The sequence below is a fragment of the Anolis sagrei genome, chromosome 1 (genome assembly GCF_037176765.1).
Source record: "Anolis sagrei isolate rAnoSag1 chromosome 1, rAnoSag1.mat, whole genome shotgun sequence".
NCBI classification, from domain to species: domain Eukaryota; kingdom Metazoa; phylum Chordata; class Lepidosauria; order Squamata; family Dactyloidae; genus Anolis; species Anolis sagrei.
The window spans coordinates 153,508,849-153,523,413 of record NC_090021.1 but is presented as its reverse complement, the minus strand read 5'-3'; the positions used below and the strand labels follow the sequence as shown (position 1 = coordinate 153,523,413).

Below are 14,565 nucleotides of genomic sequence, written 5' to 3'. Positions count from 1 at the left end.
ACTGAACTGTTAGTACAGTGGGCTGGGTTATACAGACCTTAGTTTGGTCAGCATGTTTGCAAAGGAAAAGCTTGCTAAATAACGACTTTAAATATGACCCTGACAGATAAGGCAGAAGAGCCACAAGTGTCAATTAATGTCACACTATATCTGCATTAAAATTGGTTTGGACAAAGAACAAAAGGAAATTTATGCAGGGCACCAGGATCCAGTGGAAACTTCCTGCTAGAATAGTGTTTCTCAACCTTCCTAATGCCGCGACCCCTTGATACAGTTCTCATGTCGTAGTGACCACCAACCATCAAATTATTATTTTTGTTGCTACATCATAACTGTCATTTTGCTAGTGTTATGAGTCCTAATGTAAATATCCAATATGCAGGATGTATTTTCATTCACATTTGGCACAAATACCCAATATGCCCAAATTTGAATACTGGTGGGGTTGGGGAGGGGGGATTGATTTTGTCATTTGGGAGTTGTAGTTGCTGTAGTTCACCTACAATCAAAGAGCATTCTGAGCTCCACCAACGATGGAATTGAACCAATCTTGGCACATCCAACTCCCATGACAGAAAATAAAAGAGTTTGGTGGGCATTGACCTTGAGTTTGGGAGTTGTAGTTCACCTGCACCCAGAAAGCACAGTGGAATGAAATAATTATGGATCTGGACCAAACTTGGCACGAATACTCAATATGCTAAAATGTGAACACTGGTGGAGTTTGGGGAAAACAGACCTTGACATTTGGGAGTTGCAGTTGCTGGGATTTGTAATTTTCTGAACTCCACCAACGATAGAATTTATTTATTTATTTATTTATTTATTTACTGCGCTTATATACCGCAATTCTCAGCCCCAAGGGCGACTCATTGCGGTGTACAACATGAAGAAAAACAAGTGCAATCTACAAAGCATAGTGCAAAACAGTGTACAATTCGTCATAATCATAAAAACATCTTATCAAACAACAACATTACTACAAAATTACTACTACATTCCGAATCGTCTCATCGTCAAGCCACAATCCGATATCATTTCCGCTGTTCCATTCCTATGGTCAATTGCCAGTCATTGCACTTATTGATCAAATGCCTTCTTAAATAGCCAGGTCTTTAACTTCCTGCGGAATTGGGCCAAACTTCCCACACAGAACCCCAATGATCAACAGAAAATACTGTGCTTTCTGATGGTCTTTGACAACCACTCTGACACCCCCTCACAAACTCCCCAGAGGTCCTGCCCCCAGGTTGAGAAACACTGTGCTAGAAGGAGGAGATAACTTTGTATATTTCTCTTTTCCCTTCTGAGTGACCTCTTCTGGGCTCTGAACCTTTCAGAGACGCATTTCATGAGAAACAGCAGGGTTCTCCCTCCTCTTCTTCCAGCATGAGTTGAATTCTGCAGAGTTCAAATCTGTATGGTATTCGGCACAGTGGCAAAAAACCCTACAAGGATTTGCTTTGAAAACAATCCCTTTGGATCCTAAGGAAGTTCATTCTATGGGGAAAAATAGAAAGCTGCGTTCTTTCTTTGAAAATTTTAAATCAATCTTATTTTCGAAAGAAAGGAAGGAAGGAAGGAAGGAAGGGAAACAAAACAGGACTGGCTTTAGGTTTATGACCATCTTGAGACTCAACCCCCCCCCCCCCTCGTGTGTTTGTGCTGCCTTTACCCCATCCCACGCTGCTTTCACTCTCTCAACTTTAACATTATTTACAATGAACAACAGCATCTCCTTCATACAATGAGGCAGAATGCAGAGGCAGGGAAGAATCAAAGTATGGTAGCAGACTGTTCTATACAATCTCTCTCTCTCTCTATTTTTGCATAGTGATTAGAGTTTACAGAACAATATTGTCTTAGTATTGTACTACTTTCCAAGACTTCAAACATAACTGCATAGATTCAAACGTTTACTTTTCAACTTATTCTGAAAGTCTACTGTTACAAAAGTGTAGATTGCCACACACAGAGGAATGTAATCCTTTACATCCAACAACTTTAAACAGAAATCTCATCCTCCATCTGCACTCATGGGGCCTATTTAAAAAGCTTGCATACTCTTTTGCAAAGAACCCTGATCTGATCACCTTGATCCTTTTGAATATGCTGCTCTCTGGATATAAAAAAAAGATACAAAGGAAATATCACACAAAATATGTAAAAATCCCAGTCAATTATAGGTTTAGTTGTGTTCACAACCTTAGAGGTACATTATAAATCCATTCTTCTCTTTACTTGCTCCCACTCACTTTGAAATCTAAGAAAGCTGAATCTAAATACTGGGGGAAACTGTACATGCAATTTTACAAACTGATGGTTTATAACTGAATACAGCATTTTTTTTCCAAATGGCAAAAGTAGGCAAGCTCAAAGGATGCAAAAAGGAATAAGTCTCTATATGTAGGTTCTAAATTATACCAAAAGATTTAAGGGAGGAAAAAAGGAAATTGCTAAGAGCTCAACTAATCTATAAGAAACTTTGCTGTTTGATATGTGGTGAGAGCAGATTTTCCTTTAGTGTACTGATTTTGAGGACGCATCAACCTCTTGAGACAGAAAAGACTGATAGATTCCTTTATAAATAAGTGTCTCTCCTCCAATAGATTTTGACTAGTCAGTTACATGCTATCCAAAGACAGTAGATAGGATCATAAATATAATAAAGATGTTAAGAGAAGCAACAAACAAATAAGGACAGATGCACACAAAAAACTCAAAGAGAGTAAGCATATAAAAGTGTATTTGTATTTGGCAAACATATCCATACACTGTTTATGATATTTCTCTCTTTCTCCCTCTTTTTTTACCTGGAATTGATCGGGTGCACATATATTCATCTCTGGTGATACAGGCGGAGTCTGTCCTATTGAAGCAATTTTTTCTGCAGCAGATATTGGTTTCAGGGGTTCTTTAGTAGGTTCTAACATACCCTAGAAATAAAAACATCAGATTGCAAGTTCTGTTTTATTTCCATGCATTCGGAACAACAATTAAACTCTTAAGCAGTGGTGGACATCATTTTGCCTTCCATATATTGCAATGCAACTCTCATCACCATGAGGCAGCACTACTAAGAGTAAGGGATGATGGGAACTGCTACCCAATATCAAAGCACTCACACATGTCCCATTCCAATTATTTATTTATGGCATTTATATGCCGCCCTTCTTACCCCGAAGGGGACTCAGAGTGGCTTGCAAGATATATTTTCATACAATGTAATATATTATTAGCATAGTACAATATCAGTATTATATATTACTATATTGCACTATACCATTATATTGTAATATTATTAGTAATATTACATGTAATGTAAATATATAATTATAATTATAATATTGTATTATTATTACTAGTATTATATTGTATTACATTATTTCCTTGAAATTAAAAATACCATCTTATCCATTCTGAATACATTTAGCCCTCTGTATCTATGGCTGTATCTATTAGCTTCTGAAATTATTTTATAAATAGTTAGACAAACATTTGCCAATTACTGCAGTCTTTGATTTCAATGTGGTATTTTGTTTTGTTTTGGGGCAGCATATAGTATTAAAATATCTATACTCTCTACTATAGCTATGTTAGTCAACATCTTTTTGATACACTTCTGTTTCAATGAACTTTATTGTAACTAATGCTTATACACTGCTGAAGAGACATATAGGCTGAATAAGTTTTATCTTAAAAGTTTGGAACCATAAATGTTTTGGATTTGTTTTCCTGATTTTCAAATACCTGTATTTGCACATATATATATAATGATATATCTTGGGGATGAGACTGACGTCAAAATTCAAAATTAATTGGTATCTTAGATACACTTGAGGGTCATTTTGATTAATTTTGTGCATAAAACAAAGCCTGTATACATCGATTCACCAAAAAAATCGTGAATTAGAGTAATTTCGGATTGGGGGATATTTAGGAGTATTTATCTGAACAGACTGGCATGCCCTTAGATTTACAAGTATTCTCATGTCCCATTTATTTATTTATCATCTGAATTACCACAAATCGTTATCAAAATGATCTGGTTGAAAGCTCCTGCTCCTACATTTTACTCTTTCAAATAGTGCTTTGTGTTTTAGCCTTTTAATATACCTCTGTATTTTAGCTTTTAGCTTAGACTATAATGATTTCAATGTATAATGCTTTTATGAGAATGTACCCCATTGTCCTTAAGCTGGTCTATGACTATAATAAATATTTGTTTCACTGGTTGAAGGTGGAATACAATTTAGATGTGCTCCCCTCCTTCCTTACACACACTTATTCTCTTCATCATTTGCTACATTACGATAAATATAAATTGTCACCTCCAAACCAGAGAAATCCAGGTCAAAATATGGATTCTAGTTTTGCCTAGAGGCAAAATCATAATTTGTTCTGTTCTGATGCCAAGACAAACTTTATCAGGAAGAACAAGAGGGAAGTAACTGGAACATACAAGAAACAGGACTTTGCTACTGCTCAACATGTAAAATATTGTTTAGTTGAAACAAATGTGTAAGAACAGCTTTACTGGATCAGATCAGAGGTCTTTCCAGTCCAGCACCATGCACCATTAGTAGTCAACCAGATGGAAAACAATACCCATCTCACTCTTTATCCTGAAATGAGTACATATCACCTTACCCATTCCCCCCACATCCTCTTTTTGCACTAGTCTCAATCAGGCCCTTTTAATTTACCTAGGTCCATTTTTGAAATTCTTGCCCTAACAGTAATTTTTGCACGAAGAATTGGGTGGGATTGGTTTTTAATGTATTTGTGTTGCTTTGATAAGTCTATGCTTATGTTTTGTGTACTCTGTATGTTGGTGTTCTGCTATTTGGAAACCGCCCTGAGTCCCCCAGGGGAGAAACATTGGTATATAAATAAAGTTTTATTATATATCATTATTATTATATTATATCAGTATACTGCCACAGTATAGCCCTATATTGGGAATCATGCAGAGCTGAAGTGGGAATCATGTAACACAATAAATCCTTGATCTATTATTCCTTTATATTTTGATGTAATGTAATATATTTTATTGAGATTAGCAACTATACCCAAATTCCAACAATTTCTGAATGGAAAGCAATGAAGATTCTGAAAGGAAAATCGGACATTCTAAATAGAACAGCATAAAACTTTTAACTTACCAGTCCTGCTGCATACATGGGCACTATAACAGGTTGCTTCTTGTTGCCTGTGAAGAGCTGAGGTAAAAGACATTTGGAAAGAATTAGTAAAATTATTTTAACTGCAAAGTTATCCAGTTAGTCTCAAGGCCCTTGCTGGAAAAGGGGCTGTTATAATTTGTTTACTTATGAATTTTAATGCAAAAACAAAGCTCCCAGGAACAAAACTGCATTCCAATCTGCATGCAAATAAAACAGAGGAAAGAGAATGGAAAGTAGAAAGAGAAAGTGGCTTTACTGATAACTTACAATATTTCTGGTGTCAATTCCCAAGGAGCAGAGGAGCTTTTTGTTGCTGTGGGAGCCTCCCCACTGATATTTCAGTCCATAAGCATCATGGATATCTTGAAGCTCTGCCCACACATCAAGCAGTTCCCTAGAGAATTAGTTATAAATTAAGTAAAGGGGAAATGCTGGCACTCACCAGCTTCAAACTCTTTATGGTGAGTCTTTGAATGACCAATCTATTAGAAAGTCTCAATTAAAATCATGCTCAACCAAAAACCTCTAAGGAGGTAACAGTGGTGTAAGAATAATTATTATTCCAACTTGTAATTAGAAGATGTCTGTAAAAAACAAAATTGTGCCCTCTTTGTGTTTTTTTACATAAGAAATAATATGCAGTAAGTGTTCATAATAAACCACATCCTAATTAACTACCTCATTTGTACATCATTTAAAGTGATAAACCACCAAACACATTAATCTGTGACCATATAATCATAAAAAGAACAAGAAATGCAAGCAATGAAAATGTGTTGCTATTCAGACTCACTGAAATATTTCTGCAGTTATATCTCAGAAACATGACTATTTTTAAAATATATATATATCTAGTTATTTGTCACATTAAACAAAAAATACCTTTCTGATTGGGTGTTCTCTGCTCTCCCAGGTTTATTACCCACTTCAAGCAAAAGATTCAAAGGAACAATCTCTTCTTCCATTTCAGAAATGAGTACAGAAGGAAAACAGGCTTCAAATATTCGTTCTATACGATTTAGGAGCACTGTCTGCATCAAGACATACAAGCCAAATGATTGACAATTATGCAGGTCAGCATTTTCAAGAGTTAAATAATATAGGAATAAGTACAGAGCTATTAATTTGAGACACAGAATCAATTATTCGAAAAACAGGTACTTCAAATGGTTGCTACAAAAAAAAAATCAAAATGCGTTAGGAAATTGATAACCACTGTCATGATGAATATTCCATTGTTCTCTAGTGAAAGGGGATCAAAAATCTCTCTTCCTCTCTACATTGGAGCAAAGAGTCCCTAAAAGCACCTAGAAGCACAATTACAAAGAAGGCAGGGTGAAAGAAGGAAAAGAGCATAGGTCAGCCAACATGGACCCACGAGGAATTAACTCTTTGGACACGCGGTTTCCAATGCTAGAGAGAACCCCACCTGCTAAAGGTAACAGCCTTGGTAACAGCCCTGCTCATCTTTAGCTATCCAGCTTGCTTTACACCTAAGACCACAATTCCCTGGACCAGAGTTTCTCACACTGTGGTCCTCCAGATGTTTTGGACTTCCCACAATTCCTAAGAGCTGGGATTTCTGGGAGCTGAAGTTCAAAACACCTGGAGGAGCACTGTTTGAGAAGCACTGCCCTGGACAATGGCATAGCACCTCAATGACCTAAAGAAGGCTGGACACAAAGACAGGAGTTTGAGTATGCAGATGACAACTTGAAGAACTACATGTACAGGTAAACCATCTGACATTATTTGTGATCTCTGAAATTCATACAAATGGGAGACTAGCAAAACACTTACTTTAGGAGGCGGGACTGTCATGCTAAACATGACAAAATATAGCCCTTTTGATGACTGGGTCAGTTCTGAATCTTGCATCTATTCTATAATGAAGATCACAAGCTATGACATTGTAGTTGCTCTTGCAAATATCCCCCAAAGACATGTTACTCAGAAAAGTTGATGGTGTAGCCATGCTGCCTGTAGAATGACTACACAAAGAGATTGGAGGGGGTGGTGGGAGGGTCTTTCCCAGTCAGCTCATAATCCAGGTCAATTGTGAGGGGAAAGCCATGTTTGCATTAGCTACCACTGTGAGATCAGGACGCATCTCGCTTTGTCCCTTTGGATTTATCTATCACCTGGGTGACAGAGAGAAATGGAGGAAAAGCATACAAAATGGGCCTTCCTCGATGAAACAGGAACGGTGCAAACCCTTTCCCTGCTGAGTCCTGGAGCAAAACATCTGACACTTGTTTTTCTTGGACGAGGTGAAGAGGTCCACTTACAGAATACCCCACTGCTGGATGTTTTGTGGTGTTTCTGGATGCAGCTTCCACGTGTGCCACAGACTTGAGGTTCCAATAAAGGCATCTGCCAAGACATTCTTCTCTCCTAGAGGACGGATTGCTGATGCACCAATCCCAGATGCAGAGCATGAGATTGAGAAGGTACTGAACCTCATTCCAGCTTGCTTGCTCAGTTAATAAAATACCATGTTGTTGTCAGTAATGATAGGAACCACCATGTTTCAAAGAAGTGTTTCAAAAACTCTAAAGGCCAACATCTTAAAGAGTATTGACATGGAGAATGTTCTCTTCAAGTATTCAATGACTCCTGAGAGGACTAGATAAAATTGCGTAGGATGGAACTATCCATGGTTGGTATTTGTATGACTATACTCGTACATCAACCCCAGTATGAAAGGCAGTAAATCTGTACATAAAACAAGATGCAGCTGCAGTCCTGTCCTACAGGTTTTAATTTTTTTATGGTATCTGCAACAATAATGAAAGTATATGTGTTCTCTCTCTGCCTTTGCAAATGACCATGCATGTGTGTAGATGTCAGGGAAAGAAACTGGGGTATGGGTGACATGGTAGATTGAAAATTTGTTGGATAAATAATGATTGTTGTTGTTTATTCGTTCAGTCGCTTCCGACTCTGTGACCTCCTGGACCAGCCCATTCCAGAGCTCCCTGTCAGCTGTGGCCACCTCAGCTCCTTCAAAGTCAATCCAGTCACTTCAAGGATACCACCCATCCATCTTGCCCTTGGTTGGCCCCTCTTTCTTTTTCCTTCCATTTTCCCCAGCATAATTATCTTCTCTAAGCTTTCCTGTCTCCTCATTATGTGGCCAAAGTACTTCATCTTTGCCTCTAATATCCTTCCTTCCAATGAGCAGTCGGGCTTTATTTCCTGTATTATGGACTGGTTTGATCTTCTTGCGGTCCAAGGCACTCTCAGAATTTTCCTCCAGCACCACAGTTCCTTCGCTCAGCCTTCCTTACGGTCCAGCTCTTGCATCCATAGGTTACTATGGGGAATACCATTGCTTTAACTATGCAGACCTTCCTTAACAGTGGGATGTCCCTACTATTCACTATTTTATCGAGATTGCTCTCCTCCCAAGAAGTAAACATCTTCCACCAAGAACTTGCCACAATTTAATATGATCCACACAGTCAAAAGCTTTAGAATAGTCAATAAAACAGAGATAGATGTTTTTCTGAAACTCCCTGCCTTTCTCCATTATCTAGCAGATATTGGCAATTTGGTCTATTGTTCCTCTGCCTTTTCTAAACCCAGCTTGTACATCCGGCAACTCTTGCTCCATGTATTGCTGGAGTCGAACTTGCAAGATCTTGAGCATTACCTTACTGGCATGTGAAATAAGGGCCACTGTACAACAGTTTGAGCATTCTTTAGTGTTTCCCTTTTTTGACACGGGGATATAAGTTGATTTTTTCCAATCTGATGGCCATTCTTGTGTTTTCCATATGGCATGCATCACTTTGACAGCATCATCTTGTATGAGGAATTAATGTTCTCCTAGTAATTTAAGAAAATCTATTGCTTTCAGCCCACACAGAATATTGGCTATCTCCTATGTGATGCCTTGTAGATGTTCCTGGCTCTTTCCTCAAAATTATCGCACTCTCCTAGCTATATGAAATTTTACTAGTCTGATGACGACAGGATTAGGGGGAGGGGGAGCCTTTTATTTTCTTTGTATTACTTTTTAAAAGGCTCACTTTTGAATAACTCCTAGAATGTTACAGCTCAGAAGTAAACATCACAGACTCCAATGGGACTAACCCACCACATAGAAGCATAAAGATGTTGCAATTTCAGTGTTAATCTGAAATAATCACTGCTAAAAGGGTTTTTGTACATGCATATGTGACAAAATGGGCAAAACTTGACTGCAACAGAGAAAGGAGTTACACTGAAAAGGAACAGGAAGTGATGCTCTTTCTACATTATAGGTACTCTTGGCATGGAGGACTGTACATGTACAATTCACAAATCTGGAAGACAAGAATGATAATTCCCTTCCAATGTTCAAAGTAATACTCAGTTAAATGGAACTTTCTAACTTAATAGCCAACTTTTAAAACTAGCATTTGTTATCCTACATGTAACAGACAGACTAGAGTGGATGACCATGGATACAGAACTTTGTGATTAAAAAAATGCCATGAATAAAATACGTTAATTGGCCTTATGCAGCTTTTCATCCCAAATTCTTGTGTAAGTGTTCACAGAATGTTCACTGTATTGAAGCCAGGTTCTGTAAAAGGGTATGAGATCTCCTGCCTTTACTGTGAAATTTACATTAATACACATTCTCCTTTAGATTCAGGGCAACAGATGTAAATTCTATAGTACATTAATCCAGTCATCGATGACTCTCCTATAAAACCACAATTAAGGTTTAACTGCTATTTTCCAGTCCGTCAGAAACTAGGTAGTTTTCACTGAAGGCAGTATTCTTAAACCATTGCAAATTAAATCAAATTTCTTCCCATCATGTCAAGTGGAGGATGGTCAGGTTCCAGAACAAGTAACCATAGTGAGGATGAGTATTTAAACAGAGTACTGAAAGTCAATCCAGTAATGAATTATATGTTAATCTAAAAATTCTAAGCATTCATGTAATAATTGATAAAATACACAAAGTTGTGTCACAGCTACCACAAGAAAAGCTAAATATATTCTCAGCAGCAACATAAGCTGTCCCAATAATACATATAATTTAAAAGAGCAAAGACATATTACAATGGCAGGGTAATGCTATATGTACTTTTCTGGGAGTAAAGGCAATAACACATTAGCCACAATTCAACTGACTACACATTGTACATATACTAGGGCTTGTCTAGATCTACTTTTATTTGACTGCCCTTCATGCTTATCCCTCCCTTGAAGTTCTTCTTGAAGTGGTGGGACTCCCCAGAACAGCACAAAGGTTCATAAGCCAGAGTGGTATTTAATGAAGCAAGAGGGGTTTCAATCAGATATGAAAATAAATACCTAATTTCACTCAAAGTACACTGGCTTTCAAAAAACACATTCATGGCAAGGAGATTAAAGTCTCTTGGCCAGCAAGAGTGCTCAGTGAGGGTGGCTGCTTTACAGCAACTGAATTATGTTGCGAGAAAAAAGAGTAGATTGTGCAGTAGTATGGAGTTTTGAATTGCAAATGGTCATTCACCACCACCACCACCGCTTTCCCCTTCCTTTCTCCTCTAGGAATACTCTGGATCTAATTGGTGGGTTGAGAAGATCAGTTGTCACATCATTCTTTATTTCTTTATAGTGATGTTCTGCTCATTTCCCCCCTTGATATATGCAAAGCAAACTTCTTTTGCTACCTTCCTGATTCCTCTTGTATCACTTTATCTCACTTTATTATGAAAATATATGCCTTGTATAGGAGCTGTAAATTGCAAATAGTAAGGTACCTTTCATTTCCTTCAGGCTTTTTCTGTTTCCAATTCCTATGTGCAACTGATTTCACTATAATCTCACCACAACTTCCAAATTAGTATGGAGGATCCCCACCTCCACCCCCAGCTCTGACCTTTGGGGTCAGATATTAACAACAGAATGAACTGTGGATAGAAGCTAGTGCAAGGAAAGAAAAAAAGGAATGGATTTCTCTGGGAGGGAAGGGAAGTATTGTTCTCTATTCTTTTTAATCCTGGTTTTGAGGGGGAAACAGTTGCTATGTTATCAACCTTTTCAGGACAGAGGCTAGAATTATTTAGTTGTATTGTTTAGAGATGGAGGCAGCAGCAAAATGAAAAAAATGGCAGTGGATGAGAAAGGATAAAAGCAGCAGTAATAGGGAGGGAAGTCACAGAGCTAAGGTACTCATGAGACATTAAATTGTTCTAGTGCTTCAGTTCCAAAGACAACCCTGGAGAGAGAAATTTGAAAATAGGTGACTCTGAGCGAGCAACTATGTCTGCTCAGAAAGACAACCCCTCCTCCCTGTATATGAGTACAGAAAAAGTGGAACCAATAGCATAACAAACTATAAATACAGAAATGTAACAGAAGATCCAACAGAATTCAATTTTGCACTTCACAAGGAACAATATATTAGTCTTTTTCTTGAATTCTTTGGAAAGGTTAACACATTCTGGGAGGAAAGAAAAGCTCTCTGCATATTCAGTGGCACTTTCACTATACTATTGCTAACTAAAAGAAAGATTTTTCATTACTAAGTCTGTACAGTACATAATTTGTGGAAACCTAACACATGTGCATTTGGAAGGTCCAAGTATAAGGAGAAACTGCACTGCAGGAGAAGCTCCAAAGTAAATATGCATACTGGATTACAAAAGCAACAATTTGAATACAATAGAATGAATTGCTGACATTTCCCCTGAAAAAGTAAATTGTGAAAAACTTTATCATCACAGAAGCAAATGATGGTAATTACCCGAGCTGAAGTTGACAATTCCTGCAATTGCTCACTGCCACTTCCATGTAAAGCTGTTGTAGAAACACTGTCGGTCACCTGACTCATTGAATGTTCAACATCAGATGTTGAGCCTTTTCTATGCGTAGGCCACTCATCTTTTCCAGTATGAGAATCCATCCCCTGTTCATCTTCAAATGCAGCCCATAAACAGCTCTCTTTCTGCTCAGCTTCAAAAGCATTCCACTCTGTACCTTGGTCACAACCAGCAGAACTGAAGTCTGAAAAGTCATCAGAGTCTGGAAACTTTTTTGTTACTGAACCAAAGTCCCCAAACTCACTGTCATCTCCATTTTCCAATTCAACAGAAGATTTCATGATAGACCCAGAATCAGCTGTTGGACAGTTTTCTAACACAGTGCTTGAAATTTCTTTTGTTGACTGCTGATGAGCATCCCTTCTGTCACCACATTCACTATTTGATTTACTGATGTTTTCATTTGGAATTTGAAAATGTTCTTGCTGTGCAGAAGCTTGAGCACCATCCACAAACACATGAGATCCATTACTGACTGTGCCAAAGTTGTCAAAATCATGGTCACTTAAGCCACTGCATGATATATGTCCTTTGCCACTTTCACCAATCTTAACTATTTCAGGAACACAGACTTTCTCTTCTGTAGGAAGACTGCTAAGGCTTTGAACTTTACTTACATTAAGTGTTAATATTCTTGTAGTATCATTGGTCCACAAATTATCATGGTCTTTGTTGTTTCCAGTGTTATGCTCTCCTTCAGAAGCTGCCGCTGTGCCAGATTTCACATTTGTTTGTAAGGAAGAGGAAATGTTATGTTCCAATGTTGTACAGTCCTCCTCAGTTTTCAAGTCATCAGAAATTGCTAAATTAATTTTTGAAATGCAGCTCTGTTCACCTTCAGTGGCAGTTTTCCCTTCATATTCACAGTTTCCGTCTGAAATAGTTTCCTTCACAGACTTCTTCTCTCCAACTCTGTTAATAATATTGTTTTCCTGTACACTTAGTCCTTCTCTTTCATTAGCATTTTTGCATATTTTATTTCCTGTTTCTTCTACCTGGGTTGTTTGCTTATTTGAAAATGTGGCAAAATCTGCAAAATCCTCTGCTGTGCTGGCTCTAGAATCGAAACTTAATTCAGTACTATGAGCGATCATTGTTCTTAATCCCTTTGAGTCACTGATACTGTCCAGATCTTCTACTCCCTGAGAATTTGCTGTGTCCGGTGTTGCAAATCCATTCATTAGAACTTCTGAACATGGTCGTTTCTCACCGTTACAGCTCTCTACTTGCTGGACTTGACTTGGAACTTTCACATCAGTTCTAATAATTTCAGGGTGCAATGACTCTGATTTCCCAGTTCTCTCTACTTCTGTTGGAATAATACCAAATGATGTACCCAAATCTCTACACTCACATTTCTCTTTACTACTATTGGAAAGTCCTTTAACAGAATTAGGAAACTCTGTAATGCCTTCTTTATCATTACTGTAGTGAACAGTAGTAAAGGCTATAATGCTATCCACGTTGCCTGAGTAATCAGAATTATATGAAGTTTTAAGTTCTTCTTTTGAAGTAGAGTAATCTGATGAGAAGTCAAAGCCTACGCTGGTACCTCCAGCACCAGAGAAATCACCAAAATCACCAAACTCCTCCTCGTCCTCCTCATCGGCCCCATTGTCTAGTGGTGGAGGGGAAGAAGAATACATTCGGATGACATCTGGTTCCATTGTTCAATTCTTGATGAAGGGTAATATACACCTATAAGGGGAGAAAAGAAAAATTATTACAAGAAGACAACTGTTTTCCAAAACTGACCTATTTCTTGGTTTAAAATGTTTTTCATCCAACAAATACTACATCAAGGAATTATGACAGACATTTGCTACTATTATAAACATTATTTCTCAAGAGTTTCACCCTATCACTCTGTAAAGAAAAAAAAAGAACATAAGTGAAGAGACCTGCTGTTTCACTGGAAAGTTACTCCACAAAACATATGTAAGATTGGGGGGGGGGGGGGTGAGGTGTAGTAGTTTGAGTGTTGTACTACGCTACTGGAAAATAGGGATGCATTTATACTGTAGAATTAATACAGTTTAACTGCCATGGCTCAGTGTTATGGAATCATGGGGGCTCTAGTTTGGTGAGGCATCAGACTATTTGACAGAGAATGGTAGAGAGCCATGACAGCACAGCACTGAGTCATGGCAGTTAAAGTGGTGTCAAGTTGTCAACTGCATTATTTCTACAGTGTATATCAGGCATGGGCAAAGTTCAGTCCTCTGGGTGTTTTGTGTTTCAACTCCCAGAAATCCCAGACACCTTACCAGCTGTTAGGAATTGTTGGAGTTGAAGTCCAAAACACCTGGAGGGCCAAAGTTTGTCCATGCCTGGTGTAAACGCACCCCAGGGTTCAAATCCCCACTCTGGTATAGAAACTTCTGTGAACTTTGGACAAGTCATACTTCTTCTACATCAAAAGAGTACCAATGTTAAATCATTTATGAACAAATTTTGTCAAGATAACCTCATGATAGGTTCATTTTACAGTAGCCACAAATTGAAAACAACGTGAAATATTATAGCCACAAAATCTATCTTTTATCTACTAACCCTGTAAGATATAGGAA

The 14,565-nt window shown here is 37.9% G+C and overlaps 1 protein-coding gene across 3 annotated transcripts in view; it reads right to left on the bottom strand.

The window, feature by feature from the left end:
* The window catches only part of AFTPH (aftiphilin), a 50,214-nt gene that overhangs the window by 14,383 nt on the left and 21,266 nt on the right, over positions 1 to 14,565 (bottom strand). For all 3 annotated transcript variants that reach the window (XM_060784447.2, XM_060784462.2, XM_060784456.2), the window contains exons 2-6: positions 11,920 to 13,693; positions 6,069 to 6,217; positions 5,454 to 5,580; positions 5,166 to 5,222; positions 2,814 to 2,936 (exon numbers count right to left, since the gene is read on the bottom strand). In XM_060784447.2, the coding sequence (XP_060640430.2) occupies positions 2,814 to 2,936; positions 5,166 to 5,222; positions 5,454 to 5,580; positions 6,069 to 6,217; positions 11,920 to 13,662 (2,199 nt within the window). In that variant the 5' untranslated portion in view covers positions 13,663 to 13,693. The remainder of the gene's footprint in view (positions 1 to 2,813; positions 2,937 to 5,165; positions 5,223 to 5,453; positions 5,581 to 6,068; positions 6,218 to 11,919; positions 13,694 to 14,565) is intronic.